Source organism: Dromiciops gliroides, chromosome 1, assembly GCF_019393635.1.
Source record: "Dromiciops gliroides isolate mDroGli1 chromosome 1, mDroGli1.pri, whole genome shotgun sequence".
In the NCBI taxonomy this organism is placed as follows: domain Eukaryota; kingdom Metazoa; phylum Chordata; class Mammalia; order Microbiotheria; family Microbiotheriidae; genus Dromiciops; species Dromiciops gliroides.
Genome location: NC_057861.1, coordinates 285467988 through 285491800, shown reverse-complemented (window position 1 = coordinate 285491800; position 23813 = coordinate 285467988). Strand labels below are relative to the sequence as shown.

The 23813-nt window shown below is 36.6% G+C and overlaps 1 protein-coding gene across 1 annotated transcript in view; it reads left to right on the top strand.

The window, feature by feature from the left end:
* STAU2 (staufen double-stranded RNA binding protein 2) overlaps nucleotides 1-23813 on the top strand; it is a 441622-nt gene that overhangs the window by 247802 nt on the left and 170007 nt on the right. The window contains 1 exon segment of the mRNA XM_043978079.1: nucleotides 3804-3864. Coding sequence (XP_043834014.1) covers nucleotides 3804-3864 — 61 coding nt within the window.

The following is a 23813-nucleotide window of genomic DNA, read 5'->3' as shown; positions in this document are numbered from 1 at the left end:
TCCAATTTACACACAAGTCAAGACATCACCCCATGAAGTCATTGGTCTTCTTTTAAGGACAAACAATTGTATTGTATTTTAAAACATATCTATATCATGTATATTTTAGGTATCTTTAATGCACCTTTACATTCATATATACATGGCATATAAATGACCAATTTCCAACCATAGTTGCCTGAAAATTGTGAGAGGGTCAAATGTAGAACCTTTTCCATAGGTATAATTTCTAGAAAATTCAATGGCAGTCAGAGAGCAAAAGTAGTTCTTTCTCATTTGTTTGAATCACCGTTATCCCTTCAACATCACAGGAGTTAGGGCCACAGTAACCCCATGATCTGGAAAATTCATATAAAATTTTTGGCCCTCCCTTTGTACCAAAGAAAAAGTCTGACTTATTATGATATTAAGACAAAATGTGTTGATATTATACAATACTACACATATATTTTATGCATTTCTGAGTTTCTAAACTTTTTCTGTGTTGTCTTCTGAAGCTTCTGCAAAACTCCTCAAAAATTCTCATTTAATTTCTTATGCTGACCCACAATATATTGAAACTGTGATGAAGAAAGTCATGATATAGAAGAAATAACAACTGTACTGCTACTTTTAGTCTCCTAATGTTCCACTCTGATGTCTTATCACAGTAGGGAGGCAACCATGGGATCTCAAAAGCCAGGTCAGAGGTATTAAGTTCTGGTAACACAACCAAATTGGTGGTCTAGGTCTGACCATCAACATGACATCATCTGAAGATCAAAAAAAAAATCATAGACACACAGAATCTAAGAGCTAGGAGGGGCCTCAGAACCATCTAGTGGAACCCAACACAAAAGAAAGCCTCATGGTAGAATCCCCAACAATCCCCACCCTCTGCCTGAAGACCCTCAAGGAAGAGAAGCACACCATGCCTCAAAGCAGCATATTCTACCTTTAAACAACTCCAATTTTTAGCAAGACTTTCCTAATTTCTAGCCTGCATTGCCCTCTTTGCCTCTTCTACCCATTGCTCTTGGTTCTAACCTTCTGAAGTCAAACAGAACAAATCCAGTCTCTCCAAACTATAGCCTTTAAGATATTAGAAGAATCTCAGTTATAGAAGCTTAGCCACTAGATGATGAAGTATTTGGCCATTGTAAGTCATGATTATTGTGTATACTAGGGCATAGTTGGGTAGCAGCTCACATCCATGGAAGATGTACCCACAACAATGAAAAAAAAAGATCTTTGAAGTATTATACTAACATTCCTAAAGCCTATTCCTTGGGTTTAATTGAAGAAAGGGGAGAAAATAAGAGGGACAATATAACAGATTTGAAGCATAAAGTTTAGAAGTTGTGAGATTGTCCATCTAGTACATTATGGTAGTTTGCAACAGTTATCAGATCCAAGGAATAATTACTCACCTTGACCCCTGAGTTGATATCACACCATCTGACAAAAGATACTTCCCACTCCCCTCACCTGTTTCAGTTTTGTCCTGCTGTTCCATGACTTTTAATCAGGAATGAAGCGTAAGGGTTGCATAAGACCGGTCAGCCAGGCTTGGCCAAGTTTTTGTATTGTTTTGTTTTGTTTTGTTTTGATGATGTGAATGGGGCATAACTTGTTTTTTCAGGTGTAAATTTTCTATTTATTTTCTACTTATTACAAATAGCTATATATTTTAACTTATAGTTCATTTAATGAAACTAATGCCATCCAGTTCTTTTACTCCTTAGAAATTCATTCAGTCAATCTTTTTATAAGCTTTTATTCTTGTATGAGTTCTCTCTAGCTGGTCAGTAACTTTCTATTATTTGACCAGTGGACTAAATACAGCTTATATATTTAGGTTTTATTAGATTCCATATTGAAATTCCTTATCAGAATGATACTGAAATACATGAAAATGCTACTTCTTACACAATCTTTTTTAAATTTGTTTTCAGTGCTAAAATATAATTAGATATTTCTAACTTCTTAGTATTGGCAAAATTTGTCATATTCTAAAACTTGTATTACAATCTAAATGAATTTTAGTTCATCTTCATTGTTACAATGTTTCAAGCACATCAGACACAATAGAATTTTGATAATAGACATTTTGATAAGAAATTTATTTTTATTAGTGGTTTTACAAGTTTATAAATAACCACTCAGAATTTTTTATTTTAAAAGAGGTTATTCTACTTTTATTCTTAAGATGTTTGTCCAGTTTTAACATAAATTGAATATCTGTTAGTATGGAAAGAATAAACAACTGAACTTATAGGATGTATTGAAATTTTACAGGTGAGGAAACTGAGGCACAGAGGGGTTAAGTGACATAAATCAAGTCAGTGACAGAGCCAAGATTAGAGTTCAGAGTTCCTGAGTCCCAAGCCAATGTTCAGGATTCTAGATATGGGGGTCTGTCAATAAGAGGTGAGTTTTAAGGAAGTATTTAAAAGCAGAGAGGATCCCTGGTTCAAGAGAAGCTGATAGTTTCTAAAACAGTATCAATTTTTAATTTTTCAGAGCATGATGATTTATTTTATATATATCATCCAAACTAATTTTCCTTTTTCCTCTCCCTTTGCTTGTTAATTCTGTTAACAGAAAATATTTAGGGGAAGTGAAGGGAGGTTAATTAAAAATATTCCCATATTATCACTTATTACAATCACTAGTAAAATATTATAAGTTGAAAAGGTGGAAAGTAGTTGCTAAAGAGAGATTAAAAATTATATCTAGATACCATTAGCATAAATAGTCAAAAGCTTATTATAGTAGAAGGAATTAATACTTATATTTCTAGAGTACCATTATCTCTTTTTTATGAGATTTGTTTTATTTTGTTTTGTTTTTTTCGGTGAGGCAATTGGGGTTAAGTGACTTGCCTAGGGTTACACAGCTAGTAAGTGTCAAGTGTCTGAGGCCGTATTTGAACTCAGATCCTCCTGAATCCAGGGCCGGTGCTCTATCTACTGCGCCACCTAGCTGCCCCACCATTATCTCTTAAAACCCTTCATTCCCAAACATTTTGCGTGATAAAATATATGTTTCAGGATGTATTTAAGATCAAATACGTATTTCTTCAGGCCAGGCTGCATAGCAGTAGCCAGCAATTCATTTAACCCATCTTCGCTTAAAAATGTGTGTTTCTTAGCAGTCTTTGTTGGTCTTACCATGCACATTTGAACAATTAAAGTAGAAATATTTCTATTGTGTAAAGCACTTAGCACAGTGCTATATAGTAACTGCTATAGGAATGTTAGCTATTATTATTATTAATCAGAATTTGGGACCAATAATAATTTCATAGATACTTTGGCTTTCATGATGATCATTGTCATTTTATTAAGCATCTATAATTTACTACCTTCAATGTAGAGAATGAAAAGTTGATACCAGGATATATACATTCTTATTACAGAAAAGTGATGAAATAGTACATTTATATCCATATTTATATCCAGATATCCAGATATCCAGATCCATACTTTTGTATGCATCTGTTGATACTGGAGTTTAGAGAAACATAGTAAAAGGAATGAATACATGAGAGAGTTTTGTCTTTAGTCAATATGCTTAGTTAAAATTTCTAGTAGTGGGGGGCAGCTAGGTGGTGCAGTGGATAAAGCACCAGCCTTGGATTCAGGAAGACCTGAGTTCAAATCCAGCCTCAGACATGTGACACTTACTAGCTGTGTGACTTTGGGCAAGTCACTTAACACTCATTGCCCTGCCACCCAAAAAAAATCACACATAAAATTTCTAGTAGTGAATAAATGAAAAAGTTGATTTCTCTGCATTAACCTGTGCATTTAATATTCTAGACAGTGGAAAACAAGGGATGGAATAGTCAAAAGATTGGATTTCCTGAAACAACGAGTAATAGTAAGTATTCGCTCTTTTGGAAGGCTTTATGTATTTATATACTATTTTAATCAATTCAGTTGCTTAGCTAATATTTATTGAGTACCCACTGTGCTCAAAATGCTATATTACTGCAAAGGATTAAAAAATTGTGAATGGCACAGCCTCTGTCCTCCTGAAAATTCCAGTCTACTTAAATGTAACCATTTTCCACTCTATTGTTTCTTCTACTGCTATTGCTGTACCCTCTGAAGTAGAGCTCCAGTGACCATGCCCAGGAGAAGCTAAATCACTGCACTCTACTGCCTGGAACACTAGTCCTCATCTTCACCCAGGGCCATTGTGTACCCTATTTCTGTTACCTCTCCCTTCCACCTCCTTCTCTGAGAACTATAATCAAATTACCATTACCATTGCCTCTGGAAAAGATACTTTAATAGCTTACTCTCTTGTTCCACTACTCATCTTGATGACTTCTCAGACCTCAAATCCCTTTGCTACCAGCCCCTGTATGTTTTCTACTGCTGTAGATGACAAATTACTTATATGGCAGGGGTTATCTCCTTTTTGTGTTCCATCCCCAGTGTTTAGAACATATTAAGTGCTTGATAAGTGCCATTCATTCATTAATAAGTACCTTAAAGGAGAACATGCTTTTTAAAAAATTACATTTGTGTTGGTTTCACCCATATTTGAACAGTATAGTATTCTCTGAAAGCAAAGAAGCTTAAGATACTTAAGATATAACAGAACTGTGTTCTCTAAGTAGACTCCCTCTTTGACCCCTGATGATGACTGGGTTCAGTGGAGACACATGTATCATTTCCCCAAATTTGAATTAAGCAGTTCATCTTCATTTAACCTTATGAGTATTTATTCATGTTTACCTTTTTATATATCTCTTTATCTCTTTATATATTTTACATATCTCTTTATATCTTTATATATCTCTTTATTCCTGTGCTTGAACTTCAAATTTCCTTATCTTTCCATCAAGAATGCTTAGCATGGGGGCAGCTAGGTGGTACAGTAGATAAAGCACTGGCCCTGGATTCAGGAGAACCTGAGTTCAAATACTTGACACTTACTAGCTGTGTGACCCTGGGCAACTCACTTGATCCTCATTGCCCTGCCAAAAAAAAATGCTTAGCAGATCTTTATTTCATTAAAGATCGATTCTGAGCCATCCCTAGTAGCATTATACTCAGTTTTGCTGAAAAAGTTGTTCTTGGTATTCGTCCCATATGCTTTGACTTCTTTAATTGTGTATTCCAAGCTCTCAAATCTTTTATGCTAAGGGCTATAGACTATGATTTTTAAATATTTAAATTACTTTTTCTGGAATCTTGCAATATTTTTCTTTGACCTGGAAGCTCTGAATTTTGGCTCTACTGTTCCTGTGAGTTTTCATTTGGGGATTTCTTTCAGGAGGTGACCTGTGGATTCTGTTTCTACTTTGTCCACTGGTTCTAAGAGATCTGGGCAGTTTTCTATTAAGATTTCTTGAAATATAATATATAGGCTCTTCTTTTGGTCATGGCTTTCAGATAGTCCAGTGATTGTTATTTTTTCCCTTCTCAATCTGTTTTCCAGGTCATGAGATACCTTATATTTTCTCCTATTTTTTCTGGCTTTTGACTGTGTTTTAATATTGTTTGTCTCAAGGAGTTATTAGTTTCTATTTGGTCCATTATAATTGTTGTCTGGGAAAGGTTTTGTACCTTTTTTACTGATCCAAATGAGAAGTTCTCTTTCTCATTTCTTTATTCTATCTCTTTCTTTTTCAATTGTTTTCCCTTTAGAATTCTCATTCCTTTTTTTTTTTTTGAGGGGCATTGAGGGTTGTGACTTGCCCAGGGTCACACAGCTAGTAAGTGTCAAGTGTCTGAAGCCAGATTTGAACTCAGGTCCTCCTGAATCCAGGGCTGGTGCTTTATCTACTGCACCATCTATCTGCCCCTCTCATTCCATTTATATACAACAACAACAACATTTAACTCTTTAAACTCTTGTTCCATCTCTTTCAGGAATTATAGTTGAATATATGTCCAACCTGTTTTTTTTTCTTTGAGGCTTCGCTTGTAATATTTTGGAGTTATTCTCTGCTTCTGGGTTTGTGTCTTGAGTATCCCTGTTAACATGATAGCGTTTTATGGTGAGGTTTTGTTGTTGTTGTTGTTGTTATTGTTGTTTGTTAGCTTTTTCTTCTAGCTTCCTTCCTGACTTCCAAATTGATGTTGGGGCTGGACACTTCTAGAGAGAAAGTCTAGGCCATTCCACTTATTACTTTCTTGTATTATCCCAGGGTCTCAGGAACAGCTGAAGCTGAGGAATAGCAAGTGTTCCGTCTTCCCAAAGTTTCTACTTCCCCAAAGTGGTCCAAGTCAGGGCTAAATCTGATTGAGACCTCCTTGGTCAGAGTTCTGCAAGTTCCTGGCCTGGTTTTGGATCTGAGCAACAATAACCTACCACTGAACTCAGCTACTTTTCACCAGCTGGGAAGCTTTGCTACTTCAAAGTAACAGAACCTCAGGTTCCCCTTTGGTCAGGGATTCCTACTCTAGTTATTCCTCTACAGATTTTGGACTGAATTAGAAGTTGGAACTGAGACCCCCCTCTGTTCCTATGGTCTTAGCCACCCTGCTGTTACTTCAGAACTTGCTGCTTTTGCTTTAGCCTTGGGCCTGGGGCCACCCCTTACCGTGGTATGCCATGCTCAGGTACAGGTTCTATCCTCATTCTACTCTTAATCTATGACCCCCAAATGGGTACTGAGTGACAGAGTTGCCAGTTGGCAACTGTTCTTGTTCCCTTTGCAAATTCTCAGTCTCCCAGTATAGGTCTGAGATCTGTTCTTTCTTTGGTACATAGCCTCTCCCTACTTGCAGGAGCACTCCATGTGGCTACTCCTGCCCAGATTCCATCCTCAGTGCCTATAGGATTCTCCTTACTGGAAAAATGACTCACTGATTTTTTCCTTGTATTTCACCATCAGGATTTAGTCTTGTGAATTTGCTTGATCTATTTGAAGGAGTGGGGTTTTTTTGGGGGGGAGGGAATAGCTCACTGTACTGCTCCCTGCTATTTTACCATCTTGACTCCCTATGTCCCTCATAAATTTCTTAGAGATCCATATTAATCCATGGAAGCTTTAATGTATACTTTGAAAAATACTAGATTAAAATGAGAAACACTAGAGTGACTAGCATTGTCAACAGTTTTCAAATTAATCCTCTTTTCACCGAAATGGTTGCTTTTTCTATTTAGAAATACTATCAAAACACTATTCCCATTTTGCTCTAATGCAAACATAGTGTTCAGGTATATGCATAACTGTTGAGGCTTTAGCGGAAACCATAGATGATGGAAGGAACTTTAATATAATCATATAAGATGCAAATGTTATAACGTATCAATTATTAACATTTCAACTTTAGAAAACTGTAATCTTCAAGTTCCTTTACCAAAACTTAGATATTTTGTGGCTTAGCTTACTTATCTGTTTAAACAAAAAGACCAAGTAATTAGAAAAGTGCAAAAAAGTCTTTCCTGGGATGTAAAAATAGAAATGGTGAGGTGGGTTTTGTCTGGCCAAAAAACAACAATATCAAAAAAAAAAATCAAAACTAACCAAATCACTAAAGTTTTAGGGATTGCTATCTCCAGTATAGGAACAATGAGTGAGATGTTGGATCTTAGAGGAAGAATTACCACGCCCACCCCCACACCCACCACTCCTTCCCACTCCCATTCCCCATGGTTACTCCATCTGTACTAGTTTTAAATGGTGAGCTAAAAGAGGTCTCTGCATCATAAGCATCATTGATACTGAATGATTCCTGTACTGTAGCACCATAAGGAAGGAGGGAGTCCAACCCCAAGAAATCATTACTCAGCTTTCCAGATCATTTTTCTCTAAACAACACTGGAGGCTCTGCGACTAGATTGGTCTTACTGCAACACAGCAACAATAAAAAACTGGTCTCTGTTTAGGAATTAATAACTTTGGGAATAAAGTCTATTATTTTTCTATAGATTTATTTAAGTTCAAATCTTAAGGTAACATAAACAAAGTCTACGGTACTTAATCAGTTCCATGAGCTTGGATTTCTGTTATAGGAAATTGTGTAGAGTGAGGGAATGTATATAGTGTTAGTATTTTTAATGTAAAAATGTGCATTTATGATTAGAGGGTTGATTTCTAGATACTAAATGCTAGCCTTAGATGTTGTGAGACTTTGGACAATCACTTTGCCTCATTATGATTCAGTTTAGTTATCTTTAGTTATCCAATATCAGCATAGTGGAGTTAAGAATTTTTCCTTTAAAAACTTTTGTAGAATGATTCACCATCTTTGGACAGCATAAAAATGAGCACCATATTGCCTTATAATAAAGATAATGTTACCACAAATTGGTGTTTAAACATATAGATTTCTTTCATGGAGTATTCTTTTTCAATTTTAATTAAAAAGAGAACATTTTAAAGTCTAGATTCATTTGAATAAATGCTAATCATAATAATAGCTAGTATGTGTGTCTGTGTATATTATATTATATCATATCATATTATATCATATTATATTACATTACATTATATTATAATAGTGCTTTAAGGTTTGCAACACATTTTATAAGTATTTCATTTTATCCTCACCTCTGCCTTGAAAAGTAGATATTATTATCCCCATTTAAGTGAGGAAACAGTTTGAGGAAAATTAAGTGACTTGCCCAGGCTCACACAACTAGTAAATGTGTGAAGCTGGATTTAAAGTCAGATCTTTTCTTTCCTTTCCCCAAGTCCAATTCTCTGTCCAATAGTTGCTATGGAATTATTTTGAAAATAGGTTATATTGGAAGTACGTATTTCCTCCTTTTTTCTGGTGTCCCAAGGTAGGGAGTGACAGTGATGCTTGTGTTCTAGGAACCCTTGCTCTTTTTATTTTTGCTATCTAAAGGAAGAGAACTAATGTAGCATTTAAGGAAAAATAATATTAATGTGGCATTGCTAAGATTTGTGTGACACCTGATTAGAAATAGGCAGGAAGTTAATATACACCTGTGTTTGATTTTTTCAATGGAAGATTTTTTTTGGAGATTACAGTCATAAGAGACTGCTAGCAATTACAACTAAAGAAAGAATAGTTTAAATGGTTTTGCAAGTGTTAGTGATTACACAGCCTGGCTCCTCTATGTATTTTCCTAGCTTGATTGCTTGCAGATTTAAATTATAGAACTAGGTTTGTTTTGGTTTTTTTGAAGATTTTCATGAAAAGGCACTGTAATAAACGTGCTTTTTCCTCCTCACCCCAAATGTGGATACTTGGGATGTATAATCCCGCACCTTTGTCATAGGCATGTTAAATTGCAAGTGCACATAACTCTGTAATGTGAGATTTGTGTTAAATTTAGCATGGGGCAATTTTATGCTTGGCATGCACATAAAAGCTAGATTTTACAGATGAATGACTAACAAGTTAAAAAAGGTTGTGTGTTTTAAAGATCCACTGATGGCTAATGGAAAACTTTGTAAAACATTCTATTTAGAGACAATTCAGCTGATGCCTATCATATTTTTTAAAATTTCTCATTCCCTGTTTCTTATTAATGAAGGATTTTGTTTTAAAACGGGTTCATTGTTTCTTAAAGGTGAACTGTGAAGCTTAATTCAAAACTGGACTAGACTCAAAGGTACTGGTATGTGCCGAATCCACCCACTAAAAGACTGTTCAGAGGCATTTACCACATAAATATGTTTTTGCTAACCTTTTTAAAAGTTTTATTTAGCCTCTGAAATCAGCTGGTTCTTCTAGGTTCATTAGAGATGACCCTAGATAAATGATTCTGGGATGGAATAGAGCTCCTTATGACTTTCAGTGTAATTTGTTTATTTATCTTATTCTTTGTCACTTCTTGTGTGTCTGTTCACTATTTAACCCTAATGACACATCTGAAACTAAAAAGGTGCTCCCATTCCCAGCAGGCCCATACTGGGTTTTATTCTCATCTTCCTTTAGACTCTGCCCTCAATTTAGAACTACTACTGTTGGACTAATGAATACCTTTGAAATCTGTTTTTCTTTATTAGATGATCTTTTTTTTATGATCTCTCAGATGTTCTGGTACTATATTTATAGAATTTAAATGATCCAGATTAAAAAAAAAACACAACTTTTTCCCCCCTCAATCTGTTCAATCAAAGACAAATAAGGGAATTTGGCCTGATTCTCCTGGTTGGGCTATCTGTAGTTTGAGTTCACCTCAAAATGTCAAAGCTCCATTTCTTTACAAATTGTATAGACTTCTATAGTGGCATTAAGGAAAACTGTAGAAACATTGCATCAGAGGCATAGCTTATACATGCATGTTTACATACACATATACAACATCCCCCTACATGTGGATATGTTTGTACACACATAAATAAATGTATATAAATTCATATAAAACAGAGGTATAAGGAATGGACCTGTGATTTCATTGCAGATGAGGAAATTCTACCATTATAGGTTAGCACCTTCTCAGCAATCTATAGTTTTAGAGAGTTATATAAGGCACCAAGAGGTTAAGTGACTTTCTCAGAGTCATAATAGCCTTTGTGTGTGTGTCAGAAATAGGACTTGAACTGAATTCTTTCTGGGCGTCTGCTGTTCCCTCCACATATCATGCAATATATGATATATAATAAGTGATACTAGTAATAAGTATATGCTTACATACATATGCATATATGTAAGTGTATGTATACATCCACATATACATGCATGTTTGTGCACACTCATGCACACACGCACACACACACACACACATACACACATCCCTTTTTTTCCCCCTTATAGGCAGAGAACTAGCTGCTACTTAAGGATACAGAAGAGCTGATACTTAAGGCTATAATATATGCTCTTTATCTAGGTATCTGGTGATCACACACCAAAGTCCCCTAATATTATCAAATAATTCAACATCAAGAACGGATATGGTTTTGTCAAACAAAATGACAGTAAAGAAGATTCATTACCATTTGACTTGAATCTGAAATTTTCTGCATGCTTTATGATTACCTACTAGAACATGAGCTCTTTGAAAGTGGGGGCTTTTCTTACTTTTCTTTTGGTATCCCTAATACTTAGCACATTTTAAGTGCCATTTTCGTTCATTCATCTATAGTCATACAGAAGGGATCAGTTTTTAAATCAAGGATAGATAATTTCTCTGAGACAGAAAACTATAACAGTTAATTTTCTTTATGATAGAAAAAAAAAGCAATGCTACACAGGTAAAGAGGAAATAAGGAAAGGGATATTGACATTTCTAAGGAATCTTAGCCTAACTAGAAAGGAATTTCTCAAGTCTTAATTTCTAAAATACTATAATAAGAAATTTATAAAAATCTATCTTCTTTAAAAAGAAAACAAACCTTTACTTTTTCTCAAGGACACAGGTTAAATGAAGTTCAATTTAAATTTGTTCTTTTAATTGATTCACCTGTTCAGTATTTACTCAATTCTGTTCAGATAGGACTCATGGTGGCCTGGATACCTAGTAGAAGATTGGAAAATTGCCCCTTCACCAACTCAGGAAACAACTCAAAATAGTCTTCACACACTTCACCACTGGAAAAAAGAGAAGGGTGGGCTACTCCCTTTTGTATACCCATGGTGTTATCAGCTCCTCTGTCTCAGCAGCCTCTTGGGAGATTCTCCACCATCTCAAAGTACAAACCCCTTCAATGCTAAGCCAGCTTTCCAGGTTGGAAAAAGCCATCAAGTTTGCCATCCCCAAAAGAACCAAAGGATGAGTCACCATGTCCTCAAAGGCCTTGGAAATTTCCAAGAGGGATTGGGGCACATTTTCCTAGGATGATCCCTAAAAAAACTCTTGCAACCTCTGATACACCCTTGACATTATTTAGTTGATTTAACATACATTTGAATCACCAGCTTGGTTCATTGAATTCATCAACTTCTATAGAAATTAAAATAATTGAAAAGAGCAAAATCAGTCTAATGCTGGTGGTAGGAAAGTGTTGAGGGCATTAACCATTAAGACTACTGTAAAGAAATTGCAGGGAAGAGCTATGCTCTAGATTGTTCTCATTTTGAATGTCTGTTAAGAGGAAAGAAAATCATCTACAGATAGCTCATTCATTTGTTGCTGCCATAATTAAGCTAAGAGAAAGTTTCTCATTTGTTATGTTTAGCTATTTTTAACCTCAATTATTTTTATCAGCCAGGCTGTTTACAGTGTGAGCAGGGATACCTTCCAGTCTCATGTTGGGTTTGTGTGTGTGTGTGTGTATGTGTGAGAAAAAATAATTAGGTATTTGTAATTCATTAAAACTACTCACAAATAGAATGGATCAAAATCTCTTTGTATCTGTGGCTTTTAGAAAGAATTTGTTGATGTCATTTGGTTTTTGCATCACAATCACTTGTAGAAATACGCACACACACACACACACACACACGACATCCTCCTAACCCTAGTAAACAAAGAAAAAGCATTTAAACCGAAACAGCTAATAACAGACACCACCTTGACAGTGTACCCAACTTTCTTTCTACTAGTCAGTTGCCTCTCTTCTGTGAGGGAGAGAGGTCTTTTCATTAAAATTCTTGGGCCTATGACCAATTTTTACTCAGTTTGACTTTTAATGACCTTTCAATTTACGTTTTTATAGCCCTTGTATATATGGTTCTTCTAGTTCTGCTTATTTTACTCCATATTAGCTCATACAGATGTTCTCTGAAGTTTTCATATTTATCATTTCTTTTATTGTTGTTGTTGAGTTGCTTCAGTTGTTTCCAACTCTGTTTTTTTGTTTTGTTTTGTTTTTGTTTCATTTTGTGGGGTTTTTTGCAGGGGCAATGAGGGTTAAAATGACTTGCCCAGGGTCACACAGCTAGTAAGTGTCAAGTGTCTGAGGCCTGAGTTGAACTCAGGTCCTCCTGACTCCAGGGCCGAGTGCTCTATCTACTGGTGCCACCTAGCTTTCTGCCCCCAGTTTCCAATTCTGTTGACCCTATTTGGGGTTTTCTTGGCAAAGATACTGGAGTGGTTTTGCCATTTGCTTCTCCAGCTCATTTTACAGATGAGGAATTGAGGCAACAGGGTTAAGTGACTTGCCAGGGTTACACAGCTAATAAGTGCCTGAAACCAGATTTGAACTCAGGGCCTTCTGACTCAGGGCTAACACTGTATCACCTGTGCTACCTAGCTGCCCTATTATCATTTACCACACAATAATATTACATTACATTCATATACCTAGCTTGTTCAATCATTCCCTAGTTGATGGACACCCACTTTATTTCTAGTGTCTTGCTGAGCGAACAAAAAGTGCTAATAAGATTATTGTTTGTATTGTACTAATTCTTTTTTCTGCATGGATCTCCTTTGGATATATATCCAGCAGTAGGGTAGCTGAGACAAAGAGTATGAACAGGTTAGTCCCATACATTCCAAATTTATATCCAGAACAGTTGGATAAATTTAAAATCAGTTTCATCCAACAATTTACAATGTGTGAAAAACTAAAACCTAACAAACCCTAAAAGGTGGTTTAATTTGTTTTTATTTTGCTATTAGTGATTTGGAGTATGTTTTCAAATGGATGTTGACAGATTGCATTTTTCAAACCACTTTGATCCTTTGGCTACTTATTTATTGGGGAATAGTTCCTTGGTTTTATATATTTCTACCTATTCTCTAGATGTATTGAATATGAAATTTTTATCAGTTATATTGGTATAAAGATTTTTTTCCAAACATTGAGAGTTTCTTATTTCTATCTTCATTTTGTTTGTGCAAAAGCCTTTTAATTTTACAAAATCAATTTTTCTGTTTTGTCTTTTATGATCATATTTATCCCTTGTTTGATGATTCTCCTTCTAATCATAGTTGAAGCAGCTGGGTGGCACGTTAGATAGAGTGCTAGACCCATAGTCAGGAAATTGAGTTCAAATCCAGCCTCAAATACTTACTAGTGTGTGACCCTGGAAAAGTCACTCACACTCTCTAAGATTCCAATCTCTTATCTGTAAAAATAGGAATAAAATAACATCTGTCTCTCAGAGTTGTTGTCAGGATCAAATGAAATTATTTGTAAAGTGCTTTGCAAAACTTAAATCGCTATATAAATGCTAGCTGTCTCTTTTGTGAGGGCCTTCGTCTGGCCTCATATCTGATTTGTTTGTTTGTTTTATGACATAAACCCTATTATATTCAGGCCATGTAGATACTTGCATCTTATTAGAATATATAGTTTAAGATGCCATTTTAAGCTCAATATGTGACAAACTTCCTTATTTTTCCAGGAGTTGTTTGTCAAATAGGGAGTCCTTCCCATCCCAGTAATTTATATTCTTAGGTTTTTAATGAAACTTTGAACTATTGTTTTAGACTGCTTCTAGATTGTGGTGTGTGTTGGTGGCTCTCACAATGACCTACATTTCTATTTTTTTAAACCACTAACAGATAGTTTAGAATACTGCTTTAATAAAATGTAGTTCAAGGTCTGGTAATGCTATGCTCCCTTAATTCCTACTTATTTTCATTATTTTCCTTCAGATTCTAGACTGATTGTCTTCCGGATAAACTTTATTACCTTGAATAGTTCTACAAAATATCTTTTTGGAAATTTGATTGGCACAGTACTAATTCTATAAATTAATTTATATAATATTGTCATTTTATTTTATTGGCCCAACAATAAGCACTGAGTGTCTTTCTAGTCACTTAAATCTTCTTTTATTTCTGTAAAGAGTAGTCTATTGTTGTATTTATATAAAATAATCATGTATATCTTGGTATATCCCATATTTTTATATATCGTATAGTTTTTCTAGATTTTTAATTAATATTTCATGGAAATGCTAATGATGATTTCTATGGATTTATTTTACATCCTACTACTTTCCCATGGCCTTTGTGATCAGTAAATCAATAGGAATTTATTAAGTACCTCCTATATGCCAGGCTCTAGGCTGGGTGTTGGGGATTCAAAGACAAAAGTCACTCTTTTAAATGAGCTTACATTTTACTGAGAGATAATAGATCTCTTTTAAGAATGTACAATATATACATAGTCTTAGATATATCTGTATGTATATACAGGTAGATAGGAAAGGTGGTCACTAGCAGTTATGGAATTGAGTCATCATGCAGAACAGAGGTGTCAAACATGTGGAGGTGGACTGCTGCAACCCTCCCCAGTGTGGCCTGAACCAGATTAAAATGTAAATATTTAACAAAATAAATCAAAATACAATAAAATATAGATAACATTTAAAAACCAATTCATAGGGGGCAGCTATGTGGCATAGTGGATAGAGCACTGGCCCTGGATTCAGGAGGACCTGAGTTCAAATCCAGCCTCAGACATTTAACACTTACTGGCTGTGTGACCCTGGGCAAGTCACTTAACCCCAACTGCCTCACCAAAACAAAAACAAAAAACCCCAACCAATTCATTACATAACCACAGGGATCCTTAAGTATAGCTTAGTGACCCTTGTTTCTATTTGATGTTTGACATTGCTGTAGAATATGGTGCTTGACTCTATGAGGCCAGCTAAATGAGAAGGAAGTTCAATCCGGGCATAAATGCTGGCCAATTCAAAGGCTGGATATAGGAATAAAGTGCTATTTGTGAGGAAAGGAGAGAAGAGGTACTTTAAACTGTACTGTAGAATGGAGAAAGGGAAATAATGTCTAATGATTCTGGAAAGTTAAGATACTTTAAGAAGCATGTGCAAGTGAGGCTTAAATTAATTGTGTTTTTGAAGGAAATAATGCTCAATTTCTCTATCTTGAAAGATTAAGTATTAAGAAAATATTTTAATTCATTAGTTTAGCAATTCTATTAAAATTAAATATGCATACTTTGATGTTTGAATGTCACACACAGAGAATTTATTTATTCACTACATGCTGTATATTATGTTATTTTAACATTTAGAAAGTTTTGTAATATGGAAAAAGTCCAAACTATTGTTCCAGATAGCAGTTAGATATGTGGGTGGATCATGTAAAAACATTGAAATGCTGCGAAAGCATGTGAAATTGTTGTTTTAAGTATTATTACATCAATGGAAAAGCCATCTGCAGTACTGGGTTTTTTTTTCCTGAAATTTAAGTAACTGTCCTATTTTTAAAAAAATTATTCTCTTTGTGGTGATGTTATTTCAGTGTATTATTTTACTTCAAGATGTTTTGCCTTGTGTTAAGATAATTGAATTTTCCTTATCACATAATATGCTAACCTATTGCTATATTTAGTTTTCATAAATTTACTAATAGACCTTTTACAAGCCAATATGTAAATAGGTTAAATGTCTTTCTCTTGATCTTAAAATTAAGTAAGGAATTTATTGCACTGAAGAATATGAAAATTTAAGTTCTATGATATCCAGTTATTCATCATAAAGTAATTGAATACTGTATATAATGCTTCATAACTCAGTCATCCTACTTATCTAAAACTAGGTCAAGAAAGGCATATTAGTAGACTTTCTTATTTAATCATTAAGTAAATTTCTATCTGCCTTTTATTACGTTGCTAAATATGAAAAGTAGAAGGTTGGCCTCTTAAATAACTAGTCACACGAAACAGCATTGTGAAATATTTCTGGAAATGAACTGTTCTTTGTATACTCGGCACTAAGCACACTATCCTGGCATGTAGTAGCACTTGATAAGTACTTATTGTTTCTTGTCTTACTCAGTTTGTTGCTCCTACCTACTTAGCTGTTCCCCTTATTATATATCTCTGACTATCTGTCTCTCTTGCTCACAGAGTCTTATTTACAATAATTTAACCATGGTGATAAAATGAACAATATTACTATTAAATCATAACTGACTTAACACATCCCAGACACATGTTCTGTTCAACCTCCACGATCAGCAGAGAGCAAAAGTTTGGAAGTTTAGCTCTGTCTCTTCTTCCACCTAGGGCAAGAGTAAAAGGTTCTTCAATCAGGAACTAGATAACAACTATGCTTGAGAACTCTGCATATACACCAAAATGCATAAGTGCTTATCATAGTTATAAATAAGGCAAGAAGATGCAGGTTTCCAGGACTTTAGGCATTGTGACTATCAAGGTCTGAAACTAGCTTCCATATGTCTACAGCCCCCCCATTGCCCTGCCATGAAATGCTGTGCAGATAAAGTATACACAGGTACTTCTCATCTGATATAGTTTGTCTGTCATAAAACTAACATCCACTTCAGACCATGGTTGTAGGGCTGAATAATTCTTTTCTGCTTTGCTTGATGTGTCAGTCTAGCCCTATGTCTTTGTTCCATTAGTCTGAAACAACTGCTGTATTTCTCTGCAGGGAGGTAGCTGTGTATCCACAACAGACAAAATTAGACAAATAGAGTTGAGGTATAAGAATGAACACCTACTTGCTTGATCACCATTGTTTTTCCCCCAATCCCCTTGAAAACTCCATTTGGAGATGTCTCTTACATAGGTGTGCTTGGTCTGGACAACTATCAGCTTGTAAAACATTCAGCTATATGCAACTTTTTTCCCCTGGTAAAGAATTTGTGTTCACTGCAGACTACCTGGAATATACTTAAATATCTGGTAGATATAACATCATAATTTGGTATAGCTAGGGAACCCAGTGGATAGAGCACTGAACTGGAATCAGGAAGACTCATCTTCATGAGTCTGAATATGATCTCAGACACTTACTAGCTTTGTGACTCTGGGCACGTCACTTAACCCTGTTTGCCCCAGTTTTCTCATCTGTAAATGAGCTGGAGAAGGACATGGTATTTTTGTCAAGAAAACCCCAAAATGGGGTCACAGAGAGTTGTACATGACTTGAAAAGATTCAATAGCATAGTTACAGGTAACCTTCACCTCCTGTGGTATTACTAGCACATGTGATAGCATTAGCATTTACAAAACAGCACAAGTTATAGCATAGGCAGGGAAAACATTGCGTAGCAAACACATTGGTCATATATCACAGATAATAATGTTGCAGTAAACATACAAAGAGTATGGTAACTGTACTCAACTATTGGCATCATCTGACTTCTTCCCTTTTGATGTGTCATAGATTATCTTAGTCATTTGCCATATGATATGAGGGCTTTCGTTGTAACCTCCTGAGCTTGTGGTCCGCATAGGCCAGAGCTTCCTAACCTTTTTGTGTCACAGCCCCCTTTGGCATTCTGGTGAAATCTATACACCCCTTCTCAGAATCATGTTTTTAAATGTGTAAACAAAATTGTAGGATTAAAAAGGAAGCAATTATATTGATATATAATTATCAAGGGGCAGCTAAGTGACACAGTGGATAGAGCACTGGCCCTGGATTCAGGAGGACCTGAGTTCAAATCTGGACTCAGACACTTGATACCCTCGTCGCTCCACCAATATATATAAAATTATCAAAATATCAACAAATTGATGGACTCCAGGTGCAGAACCTCTGGCCTAATCTTACTGACCTGTAGTCCTATTGTGACTCTGCTGATGGTCCAGGCTGACTCTTATAATTCACAAATGCTTTCTTTCCCTGGGGCCTCCCCAGTTAGCCTATTAGGCTAGAAGGAGACTGCCTCCAGGAGTAGGTATTTCTACCTGTTTGAACAGAGGCTTCTATTTGCTCCCAAACAGTCTCTGTTGACTTCCTTGACCCTCTAGTGTGTCTTTCTTTCCTCATCTGAATCACTATCTGGATTCTCAGGACATAAACCATTGCCTAGCCCCCAAATCTACTCACTATACCAGGAGCAATATTACCTTATTAAACTCTGGCTGCATCCCCATTATTCCTTTGTGATTATCATGCTTTTTTTTTTCAGGCTATGGGGGTTAAATGACTTGCCCAGGGTCACACAGCTAAGTGTCAAGTGTCTGAGGCCGTATTTGAACTCAGGTACTCCTGAATCCAGGGCCTGTGCTTTATCCACTGTACCACCTAGCTGCCCCCTATCATGAATTTTTTAAGAAGCTCCAGCTACCCTCCAAATGTAGGCAGCTATGTGGCTCAGTCTTTCAGCTACTTAGTATGGGATTGCTTTCCATCTATACAATTTGTATATGTGTGCTTCTTGTATACTAAGATTTATAGCAGAAACTTAGTCCTTTTCTTGAGAATCGTAATGTTATTTGAGCACCAAAATGTCACTTACTTCTATCAGAACTTTTTCTCTTTATTTTTTTAGACTTTTATTTTCAAATTACACGTAAAAGCAAATTTTGACATCAATTTTTAAAAAAAACTTTGTGTTCTAACTTCTCTTCCTCCCTCCCTCCCACCCCCACCCCAATAACTCAAACAATTCAACATAAATTATAAATGAGTAGTCATGGAAAACAATTCTACATTATCTGGGTTGTGAGAGGAAAAACAGATAAAAACAAAACTTCAGATTAAGGAATTGTCAAAAAAAAATGTGTTTCAGTCTGTTTTCAGATACCATCAGTTCTTTCTCTGGAGGTGGACTGCAATTTTTCATAAGTTCTTCAGAGTTATACTGGATCATTGCCTTGCTGAAAATAACCATATGCTTCCCAGCAGATCATCTTACACTAATGCTGTTATTTTGTATACAGCACATTTCTCTCTGCTTCAGTTCATGTGGGTCTTTCCAGGTTTTTCTGGTAGCATCCTTCATATAGTACCTTGAACTTGACAGAATTTTCTTCACAATAGCCTAGCAGAGTAAGTACCATATGTTTTGACATTGTACTCAATCATCATAACTATTTCCCTCCATCCCATTCCCTTCCAATGATATTTACTCTGTTTGTCTCTCTTATTTTGCCCTATTCCTCCTCAAAAGTGTTTTGCTACTGACTGCCCCCTCCCCTGCTCTACCCTCCCCTTCATATCACCCTTCCCTCCTTATCCTATTCCCCTCCTTTCCTGTAGGGTTAAATAGATTTCTCTTCCCAATTGGGTGTGTGTGTAGGTTATTCCCTCCTTGAGTCCACTCTGATGAGGTTAAGTCCTTTGAGGTATTCTGTTTTCTAAATTTTTCTTCCTCCCTCCCTCCCTCCTCAACTCTCCCTATGAAATCAAGCAATTCAATATATATCATACATGTGCTGTTATGCAGAACATCTTCAACCTCCTCGAAAGTGTTTTGCTTTTTACAGCTCCCTCCCCCAAACTTCCCTTCCCTCCTTCACCTCTTCTCCCCCCCTACCCCATCTCTTTCTCCTCCCACTTTTCCTCAGGGCAAAAATATATTACTATACCTGCTTGGGTATGTATATTATTCCCTCTTTGAGCCACTTCTGATGATAATGAGGTCCACTCACTCCCCCACTCCTTCCCCTTCTTCCCCTCCCCTCCATAAGCTTTTTTTCCTGTTTTCCTTCATGTTGAACAACTCTCCCCCATTCCACCTCTCCCCATTCCACTCTCCCCTCCCCCTCCCCCCTCCCCAGTCTATTCCTCTCTACCCCCTCAACCCTATTTTAAAGATGTCATCATGGGTTAGCTAGGGTGGGGCACAGTGGACAAAGCACCAGCCTTGGGGCCCAGGGGGCCCAGAGCCCAAATTCAGCCCTAGACACCAGACAATCCACCCTGTTTGTGCCACAAAGGACAGTGATACACAAAAAATAAATTGCTTTACAAATACCATCCCTTCATATTCAATTCAGACCTGTGTCCTCTGTGTATTCCTTACTGAAAAAGTTCTTATGAGTTGGAAGTAGTATTTTCTCATGTATAACTGTAAACAGTTTAACCTTTTAATGTCCCTCATATTTCTTTTCCCTGTTTACCTTTTTATGATTCTCCAGGATCTTGTATTTGAAAGTCAAATTTTCTATTCAGTTTAGGTCTTTCATCACAAATGCCTGAAAGTCCTCTTTTTCATTGAAGTCCCATTTTTCCTCCGAAAGATTATACTCAGTTTTGCTGGGTATGTGATTTTTGGGCTTAGTCTCAGTTCCTTTGCCTCTGGAATATCATATTCCATGCCCTCTGGTCCTTTAATGTAGGATGCTGCTAGATTTTGCTTTATCCTTATTGGAGCTCCACAGTATTTGAATTCCTTTGGTTCTAGCTGCTTGGCAATATTTAGCTCCTTGGCCTGGGAGTTCTGGAATTTGCTATAATATTCCTGGAGGTTTTCCTTTTGGGATCTCTTTCAGGAGGTGATCAGTGGATTCTTTCAATTTCTATTTTAGCTTCTTCTTCCAGAATATCAGGGCAATTTTCCCTCACAATCTCTTGGAGGATGGTGTCTAAACTTTTGTTTTGGTCATGGTTTTCAGATCAATGATTTTCAAATTATCTCTCCTGGATTTATTTTCCAGGTCAGCTGTTTTCCAAGGAGATATTTCACATTGCTCTCTATTTTTTCATTCAATTGGATTTGCTTTACTATATCTTAGTTTCTCATAAGGTCACTAGCTTCCATTTGTTCAATCCTAATTCTTGGACAATTATTTTTCATCAGACAGTTTTTTAATCTCCTTTTCCATTTGGCTTTCAAACTGTTGAGTTTTTTTCTCATGACTCTGCTGCATTGCTCTCATTTCTCTTTCCATTCTTTCCTCCCTCTCTCTACATCTTCCTTCTATCTCTCCTACTTTCTCTTCAAGGTCCCTTTTGAGAGCTTCCATGGCCTGATACCAGTTCATATTTTTCTTGGAAGCTTTGGATGTAGGGGCTCTGTGGTTAATTTCCTCATCTGAAGGTGCCCCTTTGATCTTCCTTGTCACTGAAGAAGCTTTCTATAGTTCTGAACTTTCTTTGCTTGCTCATCGTTTACTTGACTTTAAACTCTCTGCTTTGGGGGCCCTGTTTTTTGGTTCCACTACTATTCCCAGCTTCAGAGGGTCCCAGGTGTTTCGGTTTGAGGGAGGGTAGGTTTTACTCTCGCCTGGCCTACTTACTAAAGAACCAACCAGAAAAGCTTTCTGTGGTGGTGATTCTTAGCTTCAACGAGTCTGTGCCCCTCCCCCATCTGAGCCTCCTGCAGCTCAGATTTCTTCCTGGTTCCCCGATGGGGTGGTACAGCCAGATTCCTCCCTATGTCCCCACTGGTACCCCTGCACATCCCCCCTGGCCAGCCATTCAGCCCTCTCACCCGACCGCATGCTCGGTTCTAGAAGACGCTGGTGCTGCAGCTGTTTCAGAGGCTCTGGGGTAAATTCCTCGGGCTGTGTGGATGGGGTCTCTGTTGGCGTGATCGTGGGGTTGGACTTTACTCACGGCCCCCTGTAATCTATCTATAGCTGGAGAATAATCTCAGTCCGTATTTTTAATGTGTTTTTCTGCTCCAGGGGTTCTTTTATTGCTGTTTTTGGGGTAATTGTATTAAGAGCTCTGTGTGTTTAGTGTCTTTCCTTCCTCGCCATCTTGGCTCGGCCCCTTATCAGAAACTTTTCTGAGCTGAGACCATAGCTAAGTGATAGGCCCATCTTCAACCAAACTCCCAGCTGACAAATACTGTTTTCTAACCTCAATGTTTTTTCTTTCTTTTGAGACTATATCACAAGTCATTAGGTAAGTATAATCCTTGCCTTCTTATCAGCAAATACTGGTAAAGCTGGGGCATCATTCTTGTGTGTGGGTAGCAAGATCAGGGTACATGACCCAAGGTCACACAGAGGTAGTAAGTGGCAAAGCTAAGATTCCAGATCAGGTTTTCTGATCCTAAATCCAATGCTTTTTCCATTGCATGATTTTGTCTCCTATTTATGAATTGGGGGTATTTGTTCTTATTCTCAAATCGTGGTACATGAGAACTAGGCAGGGGGAAAAACTAAGACTGAATTTCCTTCTCAAAGTGGGAGAAAAAATAAGGAGATGAGAAAAGATAACTGCTTTAAAAAAAAAAAAAAAAAGGAAATTAGGTTTTAGTGATGTGACAAAAAAGGGATCATTTAGGACACTGAGCAACGTCTTACCTGGCTTCATCCTGTGCAGAACTATGCATATTTCCCTTATAAAGTAGATGAAGACATGTTTTTGGTTTTTTTCCACCCTTTTCTGTTAAGTATTAAGGAACTGGGCATAGCCTTTTTAATGTATTCTCTAAGTTCCCAAGTTGGCTTTCTAATCTTTTCAATCATCATAGAATCACAAGATCTTGTGATTTCAAGCAATATGTGAAACTAAATGCACATCCCTTAAATTTCTTCTCTTTCTTCATGATTACTTCTTCCCAGTGGTGGTGTATTGCAGTGGCATGTCCTATCCAGAACTTGAATACCTCCTCCCTTAGCAGTATATGGATTGCTCTCCTAGGAAGGTTCTTAGCTTGGAATAAGGACCATTGAATATGTAATGGCAATTGTACAGGCTAATCCCTGTGGAAACTCTTGCAGGGAATTTATTTTTAAGGGTTTTTTGTTTTTGTTTTTAAAATTCTGGTTGGTATAGCCTAAAGATATTTCCTTTAGAGATGAATTTTCTTCCTTTTTTTTGGTCCTAATAGGAGTCCCATACTGAAAAGAACTGCTGTTTCATTGTGCTTCTAAATATATTCTATTACAGCTGTTTCACAGAATACTTCCCCTGAACCCAGAACTCCTTTGTGACAAAGAAAAAAAGCTAAGACAACCCACAAAGTGATCTTATCTACCAGTGTATTCAACATTCTACATGCTTAGTCCTTTTACTTTATTTCAAGAGGATTAAAGTATATCTCATTATCTTGACCTCTGGGACCATAAATTGGATATTGCATTGAATTGGAGTTCAAGCTTACCTTTTTAGTTTTTATTGTGAGTTCTTGTCCCTCGTGCTTGAGAGGACCAAAATGACATCACCATGTCAGGGTCAGGGTGCAGTTGCTGATTGTAGCTGGTCATACCAATATGAGCTTGACAGGCTTTACGACAGTTGGGCACAATAGTCCATGTGAACTTTTGAGTAGAGATGTCTCTAATTTGTGCATCTCATGTTTTCTTTGAGCTACTGCAACTCTGCTTTATTCATAGAGTGCAGGTCCTTCTTTGATGCAGGCATGCA